Source organism: Rhinoraja longicauda, chromosome 18, assembly GCF_053455715.1.
Source record: "Rhinoraja longicauda isolate Sanriku21f chromosome 18, sRhiLon1.1, whole genome shotgun sequence".
NCBI classification, from domain to species: domain Eukaryota; kingdom Metazoa; phylum Chordata; class Chondrichthyes; order Rajiformes; family Arhynchobatidae; genus Rhinoraja; species Rhinoraja longicauda.
Window position 1 is genome coordinate 16,119,622 of NC_135970.1, and position 23,755 is coordinate 16,143,376.

General features: G+C 40.1%; 1 protein-coding gene across 1 annotated transcript in view; it reads right to left on the reverse strand.

Moving 5' to 3' along the window:
* LOC144602075 (kielin/chordin-like protein) overlaps positions 1 to 23,755 on the reverse strand; it is a 193,886-nt gene that overhangs the window by 140,042 nt on the left and 30,089 nt on the right. Inside the window, exons 2-4 of the mRNA XM_078414768.1 lie at positions 17,813 to 17,907; positions 16,707 to 16,793; positions 15,893 to 15,952 (exon numbers count right to left, since the gene is read on the reverse strand). Of these exons, the coding sequence (XP_078270894.1) occupies positions 15,893 to 15,952; positions 16,707 to 16,793; positions 17,813 to 17,907 (242 nt within the window). The remainder of the gene's footprint in view (positions 1 to 15,892; positions 15,953 to 16,706; positions 16,794 to 17,812; positions 17,908 to 23,755) is intronic.

A 23,755-nucleotide genomic window follows, 5' to 3' on the forward strand; every position in this document is an offset into this window, starting at 1 on the left:
AACGTGAAAGCAGTTGTACCATTGGAGGAAGTGTTTGCAACCAGCGGGAAGGCAGCACTTATATAAGGCAGTTGAAAGTTCATGTCAAATGCAATATCTCTCCCTCGATGTCAGTAAGATGAAGGAACTAGTTATTGACTTAAAGAAGCGAGGTGGTGTATATGCCCCAGTCAGCATCAATGGTGCCAAAGTGCTGATGGTCAAGATCTTCTAGTTCCTTAATATCGCGGACAATTTGTCTTGGACCAACCACACCGAAGCCAGGGCCAAAAGAGAACACGAACGCCTTTACTTTTTCAGAAGTCAAAAGAATGTCGGTATGTCTCTAACGGAATTTCATTGTTCTGTTTCAGTACATCTGACAATTAGACACTCTTGACTCTCTTAAACTATTACCAACTTCAATAGATGCATCTTAAAAAGCCCCTGATGGATTGATGCATCTTAAAAAGCCCCATCGCAGTTTGGTTTGGCAAAGCTCTTCCCAAGATCACAAGCAAATGCAGAGAGTTGTGGATGTGGCTCTGTCCATCTCACAAACCAGCCCCATCCCCAATCAATTCCATATACACTTCACGCTGCCTTGAGAAAACAGCCATCATAAAAAGGACCATTTACATCCTGCTCATTCTCTCTTATCACCTGCCGCTATCAGGCAAAAGATATAAAAGCCAAGAACTTACCTCTAGATTTAGGAACAGGTTCTTCCCTGATATTATGGCATGAACGGTCCTCTCTCATTTGTAAGGTGTAGTCCCTATCTCCCAACTTACCTCACTTTTTTAAATCTGCATCTTCTTCATAACTATAACTACATTCTGCATCATTTTTGGCAATCCCCAGGATCATTTTTGGCAATCCCCACCTATGTCAATAGACAATAGGTGCAGGAGTAGGCCATTCAGCCCTTCGAGCCAGCACCGCCATTCAATGCGATCATGGCTGATCATTCTCAATCAGTACCCCGTTCCTGCCTTCTCCCCATACCCCCTCACTCCGCTATCCTTAAAAGCTCTATCCAGCTCTGTCCTATTGTCTCCAAGGCAAGCAACTTTGTGTGATGTGAGAAGAAGGTTGAATTGAGTGTGTCCAGCCTACATAACCCATCAGCATATTCCTGACTTGTTTCATATACCTGTGGTAAAGCAGCTTAAAGTATTATTCAATTACATTTATCAATGGAATTACTTGCTTTGATCCTCACAGAGCAGAATTGCTAAATGTGTCCATTCGAAATTCTTCGCAAACACTGAATATTTGTACAAAATAAGGAGATTGGATTTTATGATAAGTAACTGAGAAACTGCCAGTATTCAGTGTTATGATGGAATAAATTAGACGTCAGTACATGGTGTTTGCATGTGCAGCTTAATGGCAAACTGTAAACTGGTGCCTAATTTGTTCCACCTTTCATCTCGTTAATAGACTTCATATTTTTCAATGATCATGGAGGTTTAGTTGCTGGTCCATTCAAACTGCCTGGTGTATTCAAGTAAAAATGATTTTTTTTCTTAATTAGCGGCATAATATCACTGATACCAAAAAATTTACTTTACAACAAAATAATTTAATTATTGCTGGAGATTTTTAATTCATGGTTTATGACATTTATATTTATCCCTTGGTCCCACCTTTCATTCCATTCAAAAATTATTTTATGCCAATTAAGTGTTCAACTTTATATTCTTGGTTCAGCTGACCCGTATCTCAATCAGGATTCCACAACAAAGGAAACATTCCAACTACTACTATAAAAAGGAATCTAAAATACTGCCACTATTTAATTGATTTCCCTGTTCAAGCAAAACACAGATCCATAGTCTGTAGCAGAAGTCGTTTACCATTGTGAAAAAACTATATCCCAGCTACTCTCCATCTGCCTTAAGGCATTTGGTAAACAGAAATGTAACAATTCAAATTTAGGATTGCAACTACCCCTGATCCACCGCTGCTCACAGAAGAGAAGTCAGGCATCAACCACCTTTCCACCTAGCTGTTATCAGGCAACTGAATCGTCCTACCAACAACTAGAGAGCAGCCCTGAACTAATGTCTGCCTCATTGGAGACCCTCAGACTATCTTTGATCGGACTTTATTGGCATTATCTTGCACTAAACGTTATTCAAGTTATTCCCTTTAGCATGTATCTGTACACTGTGGATGGCTCTATTGTAATCATGTATTGTCTTTCCACTAATTGGTTAGCACGCAACAAAAGCTTTTCACTGCACCTCGTTACACGTGACAATAGCCCAAACTAAATACTGATGGTCCTGCAAAGAAAACTAAGGATCCAGGACCAGAACGGAACAAAAACTCCACAAATTATTATGATTTACTATACAGAAAATGAAAAACTGTGAATATGATTTTTCTCCCATTTCTCAAAAATTCTGATTTAATTTTAAGAATAGAACTGAGCTGAAAACACAAGTATGCAAGTCTGTACACACGACACTGTCAGGCAGAGTGTGAGTCAGAACATTGCCTGGGGTGAAGCTTCAATGCAGTGCAAAATTAAGAAGGCTAGCCCAAAATCAGCACACTATAACCGAGAATCAGCAAGTTCAAGACAAAAACCTGAGACATTCACCTCGGATCAGACCTTCCCTGCCATTTTATTTCTATTTCTAACATTTTAATATAATTCGCAATTTGTATCTAAGTGTCAACCTTCTGCCCATTCCACCTCTGCCCAAGTACAAATGACATTTCCAGCTGGTTACTGTTGGTTAACAAAAAACTAATTTTCATGTTTATCAAATGCTGTTTCCAGGGAGTTACAAATTTCTACCGCCCTGTTTGCAGATGCATACTTTAACTGCTCCTGAAAAACCACTCAACCGATGGAGTGATGGTCCGACATCCTAAATTTCACGAACAGATGAAGTAGGGTAGATAAGTAGAAACCTTTATTCTCCTTAAAATCCCAACACTTCGAGCAAGTTTTCTAAACTCTAGGAAATGCAGCTTGAATATCAATAATCTCACCACATGACCCATGGAGTCCAAACATTTCATGCACAAATCTCTAGTGCACACTTTTCAAACTAATACTCCTCGCCTAAGTGTTGGATAGCTGAAGCACAACTTCTGTCCCCCTTGACTCTAAGTCTCTCTATATAAGGATGAACATTACAGTACCTCCCTGATTATTTTCCATACCTCCTGGCACCTCTGCGCACAAAGTGGTAAAGACAGCAAATGCTGAAACATGAGATCCCTAAACCAAGTATTATCATACAAATGTTACAGGTGATGCTTTTTTATAAGGACAAAGTCTTGAGAGCTCTATTCCTAATCTTATGATTTCAAAAACAATTTAGAATGCATGATTAACTCATCATAAACAATTCTGCCATTGTTCCTTATATTCCTTATATTCATTCAATTCTGCGAATGTCTGATTAATTCAGGATAAAAGTGGTGTCAAAGATTTGATCTGTTCCAGAAGCAATCTATCATTCTATCTATTGAGAGAGGAACAAACATTGAGCAGAATAGGATGATAAGTGAGTTGTAAAGATGTTAAAGACACACGGGGGCCCAATAAGTCTGTTTTCGACCAGCATTGGAATTATTATGCGGGGAGATGGGGGGGGGGGAATTGTTCTCACTAGTCCCAAAATGCACTCTTGAAAATCTCTGAAACAAAACAGCCAGATGTCAAGGGAGATATTCATAAGTGAGAAAGATGAAATGCTGCAAGAACATAAACATTGGATTAATGGGACCAGAACACACACTCAACAAATTAACACTTATTGATTACTGCTCGTCTGATTTATTTAACCATTCATCTTTTTGCCACAATTTTTTCTCTTTCCGAAAAATGCAGCTACATCATTTGAACACAACTATCCTGTTCATTTTGATGCAGTATTTGTCCTATTTAATATCTATCTGCTAAAACACAGCATTATGGACTTTTTTCAGTGAAAAACCCAGTAAGACCAATAGTGCTCACAGGTATTGAGGTGTAAATGGAATGCAACCTTTATGACCAGAACAGCTAAATGTGGAAATCAGGCTGTTGTTCAAATTGCCTTGCTCCTCCACTAGTTGTAAGGGGGGAAACCGCATACGATATCTCCAAAGCTCATATATTATTATATATAGGCAGTAGGAATGCTCATCATCTTACACTTTAAGACAAAGAACCACTTGAAATTTCAGATAGTCACCCTAACACAAGATCAAGTCAAGAGTGCTTTATTGTCATATGCCCCGAAACAGAACAATTAAAGTAGAAACATGCACACCTTTGGGATGTGGGATGAAACCAGAGCACCCAGAGGAAACTCACGTGGTCATGGAGAACATACAAATTCCACACAAACAGAAGTTAGGAATGAACCCTGGTCTCTGGTGCCATGAGGCAGCAGCTCTACCAGCTGCATCACTGTGCTGCCTATTATGTCATATGCTGATTTTCAATGCTGTATCTCTAAACTAAATTGAACAAATATTGGTGGAGTTGTGGATGACAGGAAAGGTTATCAGATTCATCAGGATATAGATCAATTGGACAGAGGAATTGCAAGTCAGATTTAACCTTGCAAATGTTGCACTTTGTTAGGTTCAATATAAACATAGAGGCTCGAGTATATTTCTGGAGCACTGACATACAGAGGGATCTTGAAGTGCAAGTCCACAGCTCCTTGAAAGTGACAAGTAGATAACGTAATAAGACAGCATACAGCAAGCTTGCCTTCATCATTTGGGGTGCTGAGTATAAAAGTCAGGAAGTCATAGTGCAGTTATATAAATCTTATTGGCCACATTTGGAGTATTGTGTGCAGTTCTGGTCGTCCCTTTACAGTAAAGATACAGAGGTTCAACAGGATGGTTGCCTGGATTAGAGTAGTATTCGCTATAAAGTGAGGTTGAACAAACTTGGAAACAAGGAACTGTGGATGTTGGTTTATGCGAGTAACTCAACAGGCCAGGTAGCTCTCGGGATGCTGCCTGATCCGCTGAGTTACTCCAGCACTTCGTGTCTTTTTTTAAACAAACTTGGATTGTTTTCTCTGGAGCTTTGGAGACTGAGAGACACCACACATTAGTTACCTTGATACAGGTCAAGAGTTTAGAGTGTCATATGAATTGGCAACAGAATAATACAATTCTTATCTGCTGCAGCTTAACAGTCCCATAAGAAGTCCCATAAGAATATTATGAGAGGCACAGAAAGAGTAGATGGTCAGACTCTATTTCCCAGGGTGGAATAGCAAATACTGGAGGGTATATCTTTAAAGTGAAAGGGGAAAGATTAAAAGGAAATTTATGAGGCAAGTAGTTTTACATAGGAAGCATTAAATGCCTGGAAAGTGGTGGTAGCAGATACAATAACAACATAAGATATATTCACACAGACAGACTGTGAGCAGGTAGGAAATGGAGAGATAAAGACCACATGCAGGCAAATGTGCAATTCAAATTGGCATCATGATCATGGGCTCAAGGGCCCATTCCTGTGCTATGCTATTAGTTTTTTTTTTCTCCAGAGAAACAGCGTGGAAATGCGCCCTTTTTTCCCCCAAGTCCACGCCGACCGACCACCGCACATTAGTTTTATCCAACACATTAGGCAGGGCCGTTTTTACAGCATTATGGGCCCCCGGGCAAAGCAGTGTACTGGGGCCCCTACCGTTACTCTCCCCCACCCCCCTTTCCCTACCAGCCCCCCCCCTGTCGTGCCGGCGAAAAGCACTTAGCGAAAAGCACTTAGCGAAAAGCACTTAGCGATGGACTTGGGGTGCTACATTGTTGCGAAAAGCACTTACAGATCGCTGTGAGAAGCACTTAGGGACCGAAAATGTTGCGAAAAAAGCACTTATTGAACCTACATTTTTAAAGTAATATTTATTTATTGCAAGTCACTTAACATACACAGATCAGCATGGGGCCCCTATGCTCGTGGGCCCCCGGGCAAGTTCCCATCAGGCCCATGCGTTAAGACGGCCCTGACATTAGGGACAATTAATAGAAGCCAATTAACCCGTAAACCTGCACGTCTTTAGAATGTGGGAGGATGCCAGAGCACGCGGAGAAAACCAGCCTGGTCACAGGGAGAATGTACAAACTCCGTAGTGACAGCACCCATAATCAAGGTCTCTGGCGCTGTAAGGCAGCAACTCTACCACTGCGCCACTGTGCCACTGTTCCATGTTTTATTTCTTATCAGCCTGATCATGCCCAAATGATTAGCAACTCATTAATAATATGAATTGTATCCTTGTTCTGGTTCCTGATTTAGGAAAAGCAAATGACGTTTAAAATTTGTGCTCTGACCATTAGCGAATCTGTTGGAAAGGGTGATGATGCCATTGACGATTAGCCCCTTCTCCCTTCGCCAACCTTGGTCAAATGGTCCACTGGTATCCATTTCACAGATGAAAATTTGTTCATTGTTTGCAGCATCTCGGGGTTCTGGCAGCCACTAAACCATGCACAGGCAACAACTGCTATCCTTGGGAGACATGCAATGAACTGAAAATATTTGTCTGCTACATATTTCCAATTTTTTAAAAATAGGAGATGGAGTTGAATACAGAATGCTGGGCAGCTGAACCTGAGCCAATATGTAAAAATATCCACGTGCAGACAGATATTGGTGTGCACGACGTGGCCTGCGGATGGGCAGAGGTCAGGAAGATCATTGTCAAAGCAGTTATCCATTCCAGACTGATTCATCAGTCATCCAAGTAGACGCTGCTCATTTGCCCAAGCCACAGTCACAGTTGTGGACCTTCAACAGATAAGATCTCATGTGGCAGTTTCCACTCTGACAATAAGCAGGGAGATTGCTTCTATCAAAAATGAATCCAGAATTACCTTTCACTTGTCTCTCTCCCAGTGGTATATATGCAATCTGTTAATCACACACTTTTACATTTTCATCCACAAACTCAGAGTGGTGGCCAGATATCTTTGAAAACAAAATGATCTAAAAATCATCTCCCATTGATCCTATTTTTGCCTCTCCTAAGAGGAAGTGCTCAGTATATGTGAGAACATCATTTTGCAGGGGTAGCACAGTGGCACAGCAGTAGAGTTGCTGCCTTACAGTGCCAGAGACCCAGGTTTAATCCTAACTACAGGCGCTATCGATATGGAGTTTGTACGTTCTCTCTGTGACCGTGTGGGTTTTCTACGGGTGCTCTGGTTTCCTCCCACACTCCAAAGAGGTACAGGTTTGTAGGTTAATCAGCTTTTTAAAAAATTGTAAATTGTCCCAAATGTGTAGGATAGTGCTAGTGTACAGGGTGATCGCTGGTAGGTGCGGACTCAGTGGGCCAAAGGGCCTATTTCCATGCTGTATCTCTAAAGTTACTAAAGTAAATGTTGAGCTTGGTTGCAGTTCACAATGTTAAAATAACCTAACAACATTGAAGGCAAGATTTTATTTTGGTCAGATTTATTTACATGGCACATACTACCCACGACTAACTGCCTTGGAATTGAATGACTTGCTCGGCTATCTCCTCGGCCAATCAAAAAGGCAGTTACTGAAGGTCAGGAGACACACAGGTCAAGGATCACAGGTTACTTACCTTAAAGAATATTTGTGAAACAGGTGTGTTTCTACATCAACACAGTGTTTCATGGTAAATTAATAACCATTGCCAATATTAATAATATTTCCAAAATGTTTTTAAATAAATGAATTTAAATTCCACTGTGTTCAATATCTCTGGCTCATCGTCCAAGGCAACTGGTCTATTAGTCCAGCAATTTTACCACTATAATGAAATGAGAGGAGGTAATGCCAGATATCATGTCAAACCCTCAACTAGGTCTAGCCTCCCCAAGTCAAGTCAAGTTTATTTGTCACATACACATACACGATGTGCAGTGAAATGAAAGTGGCAATGCCTGCAGATTGTGCAACAAAAAAAAAGAATTACAGTTACAGCATATAAATTAAAGTTAATACAGAGAAGACAAAATTTAGTCCCTGGAGTTATAAAAGTTAACAGTCGGAGTTAAAATTAAAATGTACAGATGTAGAGCCAGCATAAAATCCAGGAGAGCCCACACGCAACAACTGGCCCAGTAGGAAATTCAGCAGAATGTTTGCACATCTATCGTGGAACCATCAACCTCAGAGTGTGCTAAAACACTATGAGTAAAGCCGATATAAAGCTATCAGAGCAGTCGAGAACTGGACTAAAACCCAAATGCAGATACTGGTCCAGCTGGAAATCTAGGAATGCCTGCCCAAATGTACTGGGCCAGAAGGAAATCTAGATGTGTTCATAAAAAAACAATGGATCCTCAGAAAAATAGAATCCAAACATAGCCACTGGTCTAGCAAGAAATATGGGTGACCCACAGAGCTCCCAGACCAACAGGAAATCAGAAGAGTCTCCAACAGATATTGCTCCAGGAGTCTGGCTCAAAATTCAGATGAAAAATGCATATCTGCCCATTTCAAAACTCCCCATAAGATGGATTATTTTGCATCTCTGGGACATTGTATCTTTTAGTACGCTAAGGATAATATGTTCAACAAATGGGGGACCCCTCTTTTGCAGACAGACCAAGTGTTGAATGGGAAAGTGCTTGCTTCACAGATTATATTCCCTGTTTCAGTCCAATGTACACTGTTCCACTCTGCATGCAGCATTCCTGCAACAGACTGTTGGTGTTACCACAGCAGTGAGCTTTTGCAAGCCCACAAAACAAACTAGAATGCAGCTGTGTTGAACTGCAGGCAACCACGACACAGAGGCCAAAACTAACTTCACATTTCAGGAGGAATTTGTCTTTGAATCAAATCTACATTTTACCCATTTTTCATTGGAAAAATCAAGTGCCTGTCTGGTATTTAATTTATTTTATAGCCATTTATATTAGTCTGTCATTTTCCAACTCAATGATGATTGTTTTTTGATAACCAGCATTCTGCACCTGATTGTGGGTAATAAGTCTTGTCATCAACCTGACATTCATCATTAATATTATCATTATGCAGCAAGGGTAATCAACTTCCTATATATCAAACACCAATGTTGTATGCAATAGATGTAATTTTTAGGATCCCACATCTGATAGAGTATCATTCAGACAATCAGTCTGAAGAAGGGTTCCAACCCAAAACATCACCTCGCCACATACTCCCCATAGATGCTGCTTGCCCCGCTGAGTTTCTCTCAAACATTGTGTCTATCATTCAGACAAACTCCTAATCAGCAGGAGATTCAAAGATCCTGCCCATTTTAGGTAACCCTATAAATACAACTTTCTGATCGAAAAGCTTTTTGGCAACATGAAATTTATCCAAACCCATTCTATTTATTCATGCACCAAGATCAAAATAGGTTATTTATTTCCAAACCAACACTTCAGCAGCTCATTTCATTCACACATTACAACCAAGCAAAGTAATTACTTCAGTGGCAACACCAATTCAGGCCATTCCTTTATAAAACAATTTTTAAGCATCCATTTATTCATTCAAATTTTTTTTTGTTAAACTAAAACATTATGCTCAGCCATTTATTCATACACAAGCCCCAACCTGCTTGAAACATATGCAGGTTAAACTTACACTAAAACAATTAAGAACAGGCTTTTTGTTGTCTCATCTTTATTATCAAAATTAATGGTGACAACACTGTTCTGTTTAAAAGATGATGGCTAGTTACTCGAGAAACATGGTTTAGTGGTGCCGTGCATGTAATATAAATGAGCCCACTCCAAGGAGCAAGTGCTGGTAGATATAACAAAGCTCTTCAATAACCAGAGTAGTTTAAAGAGTAGTATGCAGATTAAATGCTTCACTAGTCATCAACAAAGGAGTAGGGTATCTCGAAATACAAGTTATATTTTGAAATCAGACATGAAAGACTTTTTCCATTGACTTAACGAAGAGTACTTAGCCCCCATCCTCAAACAAAGAATTTCTAAGCTTGCTAGGACAATGAAAGAACTGTTAACTCAAGAGGCAAACGGAAACAACCTTGTAATGCCCTGCAGATCAAAGCCAGTCACGGTCTATTCCCCTATTCAACAGCCACTTGCTGCAGACGTTGCTCTGTCGTGCTTACCGTTGGCTCTCAGAAGCTACAGAATGCCAGGAAAAGATGAATGGGTCTGCAGGGACCTCCAAAGAAAATTCAAGGCCTACATTTTGAGTAGTTCTGCCATTCGTCTATGCACTAAAGAATATCTGTGAACTTAGTTCCAAATGTAAGAATTAGTAGATCTTGATGACAGAATGCTTTCAGGAAGGAGATGTGGGTGGAAAGTGTAAAAATTGCAACAATTTAAAAAATGATTTCAACAAGAATGTGATGATGTTTGAAATCTGACCACAATGTCATCTAAAAGCTGATTTTTTTGGGTATTCCTGTATTAAAATGTCCCCTGTTAGTTTTCCAACATTACTGCATGCTCCTGGCTGCTTCTTTGGAGCACTAGATTTTCACTACCCAATATGTAATGAAAAATGTTTATTTTATGATATAAAGAATTATTTTATGCCTAATAATATTAGATAAATATATTTTAAGGTGTTACTGAGGCATACAGTCTAGGAAGATTTAAGTAGTTGAGGCAGATACAATAACAATATTTACAAGACATTTAGACATACGTGGAGTGGAAAGGTTTTAGAGGTTTATGGGCCAAACACAGCAAAATAGGACTAGCTTACATGTTAGTTAGCATGGGGAGTTTGGCCGAAGAGCTGAGAGGATATTTCCACAGATCTATGGGGCCAAATTTCAGAATATTTACCTATTTAAAACAGAAATGAAGAGCAATTTCCTTCCTCGGCAGGTTGTTAATTTTTGGAATTCTACATCCCAGAGAGCAATAATAATATGCCTTTATTGTAATTGTACACAAGGTACAACGAAATTAGAAATGCTACAACTGATAACAGTGCGACAGTGCAGAGACAATTGCACAGACATACGAACCAACACAACAAATGCCAGTATCATATAAAAACCGATTTAAAATCCTAATAAATAATGAGTGGGTTAAACACTTAAAAATTCTTTAAGAAAAAGTTTCTTTTTTGAAAATGATAGTAGCCGAATCATGTGCTTCCGTTCACTGTTCTTATTGCCCAGGGAAAGAAACTGTTCATGAGTCGATTTGTCCTGGCCCTTAGGCTCCTATAGCACCTCCCAGAGGGCAGGAGAACAAACAATTCATGTCCCGGGTGAGTGCTGTCCTTGATTATGACTCTGGCCCTGTTCAGACAGCGCGAGCTGGTGATGTTCTTCAGAGAGGGTAGTGGACAGCCGATGATTTTCTCTGCTGTCCTGATGACCTTTTGGAGGGCCCTCTGGTCTGCAGCCGAGCAGCCAGCATACCACACAGTGGTGCAGTATGCCAGTACGCTCTCGATGGTGGAGCGGTAGAAGGTCACCAGCAGATTCTCCTTATTAAATATTATTAAATATACTGTGGGCTGAGATTGTCAGATATTGTCTATAAGTGAGTTGAGGTTAATGGGGAACAGGTTGGAGAGTGGAATTGAGACAAAAATCAGATTACCCATAATCTTATTGAAAGGTGGAGCAAAATTGAAAGGCCATATTGTCTGCTTATGCTCCAATTTCTTATTTTCTTTTGTGATCAACTGAATGGTGGGACTCCAGGAACTTAAAAGAGTAGGAAGGAACTGCAGATGCTGGTTTAAACCGTATAGACACAAAAAGCTGGAGTAACTCAACGGATCAGACAGCACCTCTGGAGAAAAGGAATAGGTGACGTTTAAGGTCAAGATCCTTCTTCAGATTGAGAGTCAGGGGGAAAGGGAAGCAAGAGATATAAATGGTGATATAGAGAGATATAGAACAAATGAATAAAAGATATGCAAAAAAGATGATAAAGTATACTGGCCATTGTTAGCTGTGGGCTAGGTGAAAATGAGTTACAGACAATGAAACTCAACTAGACGACTGAAGCTAGTACAACAACTTGAATGGGGGAGTGACGGAGAGAAAGGGTTTGCAAAGGTTACTTGAAGTTAGAGAGATCAATATTCATACCGTTGGGTTGCAAGCTGCCTGAAAATTGTAAGCAGTCTGAAGAAGAGTCTTGACACTGATGTGATAATGTGACAGTGATAATGGGGATTAAAGAAATGGCAGAAGAGTTGAATAACTTTATGCATCAGACTTCACAGTGGAAGATACCAGCAACATGCCTGAAATTTAAGACAGTCACGGGGTGGAAGTTGGTGGAGTGGCTGTTACTAGGGAGAAGGCGCTTGGGAAGCTGAAAGGGCGGAAGGTGGATAAGTCACAAGTTATAGTGGAATTAGGCCATATCGACCATCGAGTCCACTCTGCCATTCATTCATGGCTGATCGCTTGCCTCCTAGTCCCATTTTCCTGCCTCCTCCCCGTAACCCTTGACACCCGTACTAATCAAGAATTTGTCCATCTCTAACTTAAAAATATCCACTGATTTGGCCTCCACGGCTCCCTGTAGCAATGAGTTCCACAGATTAACTACCATCTGACTAAAGAAATTCCTCCTCACCTCCTTTCTATAAAATCCGCCCTTTAATTCGGAGGCTATGACCTCTGGTCTTCGACTCTCCCACCAGTGGAAACATCCTCTCCACTTCCACTCTATCTATGCCTTTCATTATTCTGTAAGTTTCAATGAGGTCCCCCCTCAAACTTCTAAACTCCAGCGAGGAGAGGCCCAGTGCTGTCAAGTGCTCATCATATGCTAACCCACTCTTTCTTGGAATTATTCTTGTAAACCTCTGCTGAACCCTCTCCAGAGCCAGCTCATCCTTCCTCAGATATGGGGCCAAAATTTGCTCACAATACTCCAAATGCGGCCTGACCAGCAACTTTTCTAGCCTCTGTTTTTGTATTCCAGTCTTCTTGATATAAATGCATTGAATTTATTCATGAATCAATTAAATCAGAATCTAAGCAACCTTTTTAATTAATACAAGATAAATAATTCACAAGATATGGAGGTGTCCAGGCACCAGTTTTGCAATGTTATTACATTAAAATACCTTCAAACACCACAATACTACGTTATTGTTGATAGGACTACATCACTATTTAACAGCATCGAGTTCCATCAAAGGAATATTTTAAGCACCAATTGAAAGATGTGACTTTTCCCAGATAATGAATAGTTCAACTCAAGAGAGTTACTCCAGCATTTTTGTCTATCCAGGAACTTAAAAATGACCAGTTGAGGATCTGAAACTATCAGTGAGGATAAGGGAAAGAACGAATTAATGGAAATGGAGGATGTTTTAGTCATGCTTGACAATACGTCAACACAGCTTCCAAGGATGGCTCTGATATATCATTAGCCAACAGAAGAAAACAAATTGCAGCAACATTTTGATACAAAACCAATGTAATCCTTACTGAAAATAGAGCATTCAGAATGATTCTCCAGTGTTTCAAAATATTTAATTGTGTTACTTCCACTTAAGATACTTTAATGCAGGTCCTCCATAAGATGAACTCAGTAACTTCCCAAAAAATTCTGTACGTTGAACGAAACTCGACTAAATTAAATCCAGCTCCCTAGCATTGTCAGCCTTAGTAATTGTTCCCAGTTGGCTGAATGCCTACAGTTCCAAGTCCAACTCTGTAACAAAGCCATGCTCAGTGTTTCCTTCTATTCAGCATCATTTATAATGTGCTAATGTATTCTCTTGTTCCTATACTCAGGTAATCACCTGCTATTTACATACAGAAGACCAGTAGGGATCTGGCTCTCATTGAATTTGCCTTTGTCCATTTGAAAATGTGTGGAACTAGTTACCCATTTGCTGCAAGAAATGTCTTTGTACACTTCATATTTGCACCCAGGGGATTTTTTTGCATTGGAAACAAACCTGTTCACAGTGAAGGAATCGACAATTAACTTATTTTCAAAAAGACTACACATCTGAGTGGCACAGTGAGCAGAGCTGCATCCTCACAGCTCCAGCAAACCAACCTTGGTGCTGCCTATGTGGAGTTTGCACATTCTCCCTGTGGCCGCATGGGTTTACTACATGTGCTCCAGTTTCCTCCCTCATCCCAAGATAGTGCTGACTCGTAGGTCAATTGACCACTTTAAATTCCCCCCCATGTATAGATGAGTGGTAGGATTTGGGGGGAGTTGTTCAGCATGTGGGGGTAATAGATTACAAGGAATGATTAGTAAAGAATGGGATTGACTCGAGAGTGGACATGGACTTGGTTAGTTGAAATAATAATAATAATAATAATAATATTCATTTATTGTCATTGCAACAAGTACAACGAAATTAAAAAATAGCCAATCCTGACGGTGCGTAAAACATATATGCAATAAATGCAAAAACAAATAAATACAATTATATTAAGTACAAAAGATTTTTTAACAGTGTTGCCTAGTTCCCTCTGTCTATGTCAAAGGAACATAACATTTATGGGCTATCTTTACCATGATGCACAGAAGCCATGATGCATGATTCACCTACAGCTGAAGTATAATTAGAAAAGCTGAAAGAACTATATGCCAAAATCTCAAACTAAGTAGTTCAGGTTAATCGTGTTACTTATTGTGGACACCCTGTTGACATGAAACAAAGTGAGTGATTGAGAATTTAGAAGAAAGAAATATCCTGCATGCACATCTAGAACATTTTGAAATGAATCAAAACTATCAGAAGATAAGATGACGCAACACATGAAGTGGTTTTTGAAAACCTTTTTTAATCAGCAGGTCTTTATGGGAATTATCTGGAATGCACAATGCGCTTCTCCAATCTGAGTGCATTGTCAAAGAGATGATTACTTAGCTGTGAAATTTCCATGTTTCAGATAACACTGACATTAAACATTTGTGCTGTATTTTTTAAACTCATTTCCAATCCCTAATCAAATGCTATTTAAAATATCTTTAACGGTGAAAAAAAATAAAAATAGACTCCTACAGGAGGTGGGTGCACTTGTGATAAGATTGCTCTGGAGAAGAGCTGATAGAAGCTTGCAGGAGAATGAAGAAAACATCCAATCAGACAGGGAATTTTAAGTAAATTGATTTAAGAAAGATCAGGCCTTTGAATATTAATCCATTTCTGCCAACATTTTTGACCTATTTCTTCAAAGTGATTTTTCATGACAAGAGTTAACATGTCCATTTTAATAGCACAAATTCGTAAAGTTAAAAATAAGTCAACTGTACACAGAAGCCATGTTAATGGAAAAACAAATCAGTCCACGAGGTTTACAAGAATGATCCCAGGACAAGCAGATAGGTTTACAGTGGAGTGTCTGACAACAGTGAGAGATTGGGGAGAATTGTGTGGGAGGCTTTGGCTGCGCCTAGCCCAGAAACATATTTTTTTCAAACCAATCTGTAGAAGGGTCCCCAGTTGAAACGTCACCTATCCATGTTCTCCAGAGATGCTGCTGGAGCCGCTGAATTACCCCTGCACTTTGTGTCATTATTTTTCAAAGTTGTCCTCACTTCTCTTCAGTTGCCACATCTCCGGAGGCATTAGAGACTTGATCAGATTGGCTTGATCTTTCAAAGCAGATTCAATCAGAAGTCGTCAGCCTCATTACATTATTTAAACTCTCATCTAGATTTGTTGGCTACTTACCTACTGTTCTATCTTTGTTAAACTTCAAAGTGAGTGGGTTGGAGAAAAATTATGGTTTGGTTTCAGAGCTTTAATATTTTATCTTGGCCAAACACAACCAATCCTTTACATTATAATACATTACTTTTCAATACTCAATTGCCATATCATAATCTTGCATGGTGCCTTTACTGGAAGTAGTGAAAATACTTTTTGTGTAGTTTTCATTTGCACTGAAACATGCTGCAAACATAATTTTATCATGCAAACAGAATTAAACATGTTGCAAACAGAAAGTTATCTAAAGTGTCTCATTTTTCTCACCTTCAATGTCCGAGTGGTTTAATAACAAATCGCTGAAAAGGTGACTGGACCTTCCATCATCTGCAATATAAAAGAAAGGAAATATCAATCAAATACCAGCCTGAGTAGTTGCATCTTATTTATAAAGTTCATTAGAAAAGACAAGTAGTGTAGGAAAATAACTGCAGATGCTGGTTCAAATCGAAGGTAGACACAAAATGCTGGAGTAACTCAGTGGGTCAGGCAGCATCTCAGGAGAGAAGGAATAGGTGACGTTTCGGGTCAAGACCCTTCTTCAGACTGATGTCAGGGGAGGGGGTGGAACAAAGATAGGATGCAGTAGGAGACAGGAAGACAGAGGGAGACTGGGAAGGAAGAGAGGGACAGAGGAACTATCTGAAGTTAGAGAAGTCAATGTTCATACTGTGAGTGTGTAAACTGCCCAAGCGAAATATGAGATGCTGTTCCTCCAATTTGCGTTGGGCCTCACTATGACAATGGAGGAGGCCCATGACAGAAAGGTCAGACTGGGAGTGGGAGTTGAACTGCTGAGCCACCGGGAGATCAGGTTGGTTAAGGTGGACTGAGCGAAGGTGTTGAGCGAAATGATCGCCGAGCCTGGGTTTGGTCTCGCCGATGTAGAATTTTCCACATGTTGAGTTTGTCTCTCATGTCAATGCCATTGGAGATAATATGCACCAGTCATCTTTGAATAAACCAATGATAATGTGTCTCCCACACAAAAAGAACTGTCCTCTGTCCAAGTTCCTATCTTATTCAAATGCAAACAATGAGGTACATTATCTTAAAAGCAGTTGATAGTTGCTATGGTTACCTAAGCAGGAGATTCCTTGACCTCCTCTGCAGAAGCAGAGATTGGGCGCAACGCAGTAACCATTCCCACATCCAAAGGAACACACTGCTGCAAATAAAACAAACAAGGTCTTGATTAATGTGATTTTTTCCCCATGAGAATCGTTTGCACTAACCCACAACTATTAAACTTTGAAACAGCTTGTAATCAATAATTAGCTTCTTTAATTTTAGAAACCGTTGCTTGATTTTTCCATGCAATTTATCATAAGAGTCCTTCTCAGGTACAAGCAATGTGTTTTAAATCATACTTCCATCAGTGTCTTGGATATGAGGCAATGGTACTGAGAATATGTTCATGTTGGAAGAAACTTGTTGGAGTTCTCTACTCTGAAACAAGGAATATAAACTTGATATACTAGAAGGGATCATGTGAAAATGAAGCAGAAGTTGCAGGATTGGCGGGGTACAATGATAATTAGCAGCTGATAAAGTGGGGGCAGTGAAATCAGAGGTTGGTGAGACAGGCATCAGAGACTGACAGACTTGGGACATGTGGATCTTATGCAGGGATCAGACCTGCCTACGCTGTGATCTCCACCTAAACGTTGGCAGTCTCTGCCTTAGTCAGAAATTAAGCATTTTCAGCTGGCAGGCAGTAGAATGCCCTGTCAATCACATTGTTTGTCAAGCGACTGTTGGCAACTTCAGGGATGTGATTGAGAATGGAAGTATGAGCAAGCGGTGATATTGTGTGTGGGGCAAGGGCATATGCATGGGTCAGAGACTTAGACATATATAGTGAGTCAAGGGGAGACTGGGATGTAGGACAAAAGAGAGGGAGACTGAGGATATAGAGTGAGTGAATGAGTCAGACAAATTGTGAGTGAGTGAGAGCATAGTTGGCAATGTATCACACAATAGTTCCAACAACAGACCAGAAGTTGCCTGTGCAGAGATGACATGTAACCAGAAAGTGCCCTTACTCACCCTTCACTCAATACAGAGTTGCATTGATAGAATGGCTGACCAAAGCAGATGTGATTGGACAGCAGCATGCAGAATTTGGAGCAGGGTGAGAAAGAGGGGTCAAATCTGAAACATTTCCTTCAGGATTTTGTAACTTACGCATCACACAGAGTCCACTGCCCAGTGTTTGCCTCCAGCCCAGGCAGCAGCCACTTCCATATCGCGACTGGCACATATGAGGACCATGACGATACCTGCAAACAAAACAAAAATATGCTTCACAGAAATCCTACTCTGTATAATCAAAAGAATGGAAAAGCTTACATTTATTTAACATAGAGTCATAGTGTCATACAATGTGGAAACAGGCCCCTTGGCCCAACTTGCCCACCAATCATTGCCAAAAGAGTGTAGGAAAAAAACTGCAGATGCTGGTTTAAATCGAAGGTAGATACAAAATGCTGGAGCAACTCAGCGGGTCAGGCAGCATCTCGGGAGAGAAGGAATGGGTGACGTTTCAGGTCGAGACCCTTCTTCAGGCTGATGTCAGGGGAGGGGGCGGGACAAAGATAAGATGTAGTAGGAGACAGGAAGACTAGTGGGAGAACTGAGAAGGAGGAGGGGAGAGAGAGGGACAGAGGAACTATCTGAAATTAGAGAAGTCAATGTTCATACCGGTATAAATTGCCCAAGCGAAATATGAGATGCTGTTCCTGCCAAAAGAGTGCTCATCTACAGAAGTTAGTTCACTACTGTTTTGTGGATAAGCATGAAAATCCATTTGCCAAAAGAAATGTTAGATAAACAGTAGTTGAACAAATAGTTAATCTGGCTTGGTTGAACATGGAAACTGTTTGCACAATCATTATGAAATGCATCCTTCAACCTCAATGATTTGCGAATGTCCATAGCCTATTCAAACCTACATCACTCAGCAATTCTGAATGAATACGTTGCTCAGTGCACCACACTTAGTCTTTTTAATATTGTCATAAAAGAAATGCCTAAGTGCTATTTGTTATATGGATAAAACAATTTAATATTTGAAATATTTAAGATGCACTCTTTCTTCAAAGCTGACAGCAGGCACTTTTAAACTCAAATTCTAATCAATGGCTTCTTAGATAATTGACATCACACAGACAAACTTTAATTAACTCTGTATCAATATACAATGTGAGTACCACAAGACAGTGAATCTTTCAACTGGAGCAATTATTTTCCATGTTGAACTGCTAAACTGTATACAAAAATGAATTTCACTGTACCTGTGACAAATAAAGTACCATACCATACTGGAATTTTGTGCATCTTTTCACCAGTTGGTGGTAGTTCTGAGACTGTGGTGACTTTAGGAATAAAGTGTGAGTATTTTAGTTTAGAGATGCAGCATGGAAACAGACCCTTCAACTCATCGAGTTCACGCTGACCATCGATCACCAGTTCGAACTAATTCTATGTTATCCCATTCTCTCATCCACTCCCTTTGCCTTAGAGGCAATTTTTCTTACAGAGGGCAATTAACCTACAAACTCACAAATCTCTGGGATGTGAGGGGAAACCAGAGCACCCGGAGCAAATCCACAAATGACAGGGAGAATCTCCACAAGATCAAAATCTCTGCAGTGAGGCAACAGCTCTACCACCTTCGCCACTGTGCTGACATATTGCTTGAAAATTTGAGACAGGCTTCTCTTTAATGATGGTGTCTAGTGGAACTACCATCTGAACATTTCCTTTATATATTCACGTAATAGTCAGAGATTCAATCCCATGCCAGAGATCTGAATTTGGAATACAAGCTAACATTTCAGTAGAACTACTGAAAATTGCTGCATTGTCAAACGGCATAACCTTTCAGATGAAACCTTAAACTGAGGCTGTGTCTATTGCACAGAGAGCGTTATAGCTCTCACTGCATTATTTGAAGAACAATTAGGAATTCTTCCAATACCTTGGCCAAAATTTATCCCTCAACCACACCAAAAGCAGTTTCACCAGATATTGTGTTAATCTTTGTAAAAGAAAACCGCTGTGCACAAAATAATTGCTGCCTTTGGCTATGTTAACAGCAGCATTTCAAATGTAATTCATTGACTGTGAAGTACTTTGGGACATCCCAAGGAACAAAAGAGTAATTTCCACTTTTTGACGATCGGGCGAGACGCCGTTTTCGATCATTCTTTTCATCAAGGTCTTTAATGGAGCACTGTATTCCAGATGGCTTACTGTACGAGCCAACATCTGATGTATTTAACACCCTGATATGTATTCCATTGCCTGTTGTATAACCTTGTCAAGTACTACAGCCACAGACAAGTTCCTGTTGAATTTCTCCAGCACTTTATGTCTTTTTTTGTAAACCACCATCTGCAGTTCCTGGTGTCTCTCTAATATATTCCCATCTTGTGTGCAACCTCTTCCAGATGCACGGTAGCTGACATATCTGCCTTCTTTGCAAATGAACATAGAACAGGCCAGATAATCAGGGAAACATTGTCCATTCATGATCTTATAAATCTGAACAAGAGATGATTACAACATAGACAGAAATAAACAACCGGAGATCAATTAGTAGGACTGGCTGTTATAATCCCTGAAATTTTGCACTACAATTGACTTGAGAAGGTAATAAGTTATGAATGAAATTTAGATGGCAATAGGTGATGAATTGTCAATCTTTTCACTTTAATTATTGTTTTTACAGCCCACTGCCAACAAAATCATAATCTATATAAAATCTGAGATTCCAAACCTTCCATGAACTCTGCCACGAATGGTTTACTTCCTCTACAGTTGAAGTGATCATTATCGAGGTCAACTTCAATTATATGTACTTCCAGGTCCTATTAAATTTAAAGTTGGTGCATTCAGATTCCTTTGGGCTAGATTCGGACAATACCAACAATATCGGAGCTCCACTCATAACGCCATAAGGAATAGTAGAATTAGGCCATACAGCCCATTGTCTATTCCACCATTCAATCATGCCTGATCTATCTCTCCCTCCTAACCCCATTCTCCTGCTTTCTCCACATAACCTCTGACACCTGCACTAATTAAGAATCTATCTATCTCTGCCTTCAAAATATCCACTGACTTGGCCTCCACAGCCTTATGTGGGAAAGAATTCCACAGCTTCACCACCCTCTGACTAAAAAAATGTCTCCTCATCTCCTTCCTAAAAGAACGTTCTTTCAGAATTCAGAATTCTATTTTGCTCCTTTCTGCTTCTAGGTTACGCATTCCTCTTAAAGCTCCAATCTCCACTGGTTCCACCTGTTTACAGTCAATACGCACTCCCTCTGATAGTCTTTCCTTACATCGTGTCCAACTGAAATTGGTGTCATGGAAAAACGTTTAAAAAACCACAGATGCTGCAAATTTGAAATAAGGTCAGGCAGCATTTGTGGACAGAGAAATAGTGTTAATGTTTCAGGTCAAAGACCTTTCTCAGAACTAGACCGATGCCAAGGTTTGTCATTGTTGTTTAGTGTAAGTATTGCTTTTATCAAGTTATAACAAATTATTATTATATGAGCTAATTTCTGAAATATATTGAGCAAGTTGGAAAACGCCCCAAAAAAGCATTAGAATGCAATGTTTGAAATTAACTCACCAATTGTTCCACCAAATCCCACCATGAACAAAATAAATTGAATGGCCTTCTAATAAAAACAAAAATTATTCTGCAAATGGCCACAATCTTGTATTAATTCATAATCTATGAACAATTATAAGCAGATAATATCTCACAATAACGTTTGGTAAAGTGAGAATATTTCAGTTTTAACCAGAATGTGTTTTACTTTCTGGTTTATTGTGATTGGCAGCTTTGTGACATTCCCAACAGCTGAGCCTGATAACAAGTGACATTAACAAAAGCAAAATTTATGGGACAGATATTACTGGGTTTTTGTGGGTAGATTTACTGCAACAACACAACAACTTTGCTTCCAAACACAAAGTTTGTAATGCAGGAAAAAAGACTGTAAACATTCACATTTTGTAAACTGACTGTAATCCTTGTGAATGTTTCTTCCTTCATCGCAGCTTCAGAATTTTAATGTGTTCACCCGATTTATCATTCAGTGTTTTATCATTTCCTGACACTTAAGATGGAGATAAAGAACAATATCACTGAAATATGATTTTCATCAGCACAATTCTGAGCCCATTGTTCTGAAATGTCCTATGATAGCAGGAAGTCCCTCATCTAATGATGGGACAGAGTGCAGGGAGGAGATAGAGAATCCTGTGTCCTGGTGTCGTGACAACAACCTATCTCTCAATGTCAGCAAGACAAAGGAGATAGTGATCATCTTCAGGAAGCGAAGCGGCGGTACACATGCCCCAGTTTACATTGATGTCACCGAAGTAGAGAAGGTTGAAACCTTCAAATTCCTCAGAGTCAATATCACCAACAACTTCTCCTGGACCACCCATATTGAAGCAACAACCAAGAAAGCATAACAACGCCTCTACTTCCTTTGAAGGCTTAGGAAGTTTGACATGTCCCCTACAACTCTCATTAACGTCTGCACAATAGAAAGCATTTTATCAGGATGCATTACAGCTTGGTTTGGGAGCAGGTCCATCCAAGGCCATAAGAAATTGCAGAGAATTGTGGACACAGCCCAGACCATCACACAAACAAACCTCCCTTCCATTGACTCCATTTATACTTCACACTGCAGTATAATCAAGGACGAGTCACACCCTGACCACTCCATCTTCTCCCCTCTTCCATCAGTCAAAGGGCATAGAAGTGTGAAAACACACACCTCCAGATTCAGGGACAGTTTTGTCCCAGCAGTTGTCAGGCAACTGAATCATCCTACCACAACTAGACTAGCAGTCCTGAATTACTATCTATCTGTGTAGGAAGGAACTGCAAAAGCTGGTTTAAACAGAAGATGGATACAAAATGCTGGAGTAACTCAGCGGGACAGGCAGCAAATCTGGAGAGATGGAATGGGTGATGTTTCCGGTCGAGACAGTCTGAGGAAGGGTCTTGACCCGAAACGTCACCCATTCCTCTCCAGAGATGCTTCCTGTCCCGCTGAGTTACTCCAGCATTTTGTGTCTATCTACTATCTTCCTCATTGGTGAGCCTCAGGCCATCTTTGATCGGACTTTACTGGCTTTACCTCGCACTAAACGTTATTCCCTCATCATGTATCTATACACTGCAAATGGGGCGATTGTAATCATATATTGTCTTTCCACTGACTAGATAGCATGCAACAAAAAACTTTTCTCTGTACCTTAGTACACATGACTATAAACTAAACCAATCTCTGCGAAGTGACAAAAAAAAAGCAAGTGCTATAACAACTAATTTCTTATGTATGTTAGCTCCTTTGATTCCCAAACCATGTAGCAAAGTAAAATTATTGGTCACTCAGAAATATGATCAATTAATTTGTTCCCAACAGTTTATTAGATGATGCTGAAGAGCAGGGAATTTTCTATACTTGCAGCATTCATGCTGCACTGACTCAGTCCATCCCCATCCTGAAGACACAATCTAAAGTCATGAACTTGCTCCTCAATATGACAGAGGCATCTCAGCAACCTTATCATAAATTGGCTGCTTTGTGACTTGGGGTCTTGCTCCATTCAACTCCCTCTAACTCAATGGAAATATTTGCAGCTGACCAAATACCAGCAACAGATGAGGTGGCACGGTGGCGCAGCGGTAGCGTTGCTGCCTTACAGCGCTTGCAGTGTCGGATTCAATCCTGACTACGGGTGCTGTCGGTACGGAGTTTGTACGTTCTCCCCGTGACCGCGTGGGTTTTCTCCGATGTCTTTGGTTTCCTCCCACACTCCAAAGACGTACAGGTTTGTAGGTTAATTGGCTTGGTGTATGTGTACATTGTCCCTAGTGTGTGAGGAATAGTGTTAATGTGCTGAGTTTGCTGGTCGGAGCAGACTTGGTGGGCCGCAGTGCCTGATTCCGCGGTGTACCTCTAAAACTAAAACTAGATGACGAAACTAAATCATCGGAGGATGGGTGGTATGAGGTACTTTGTTGCGCACTGCAATAGTTTGGAACAGATGAGATTAATTCACATGAGACCCATCAGGTGTGAGCAA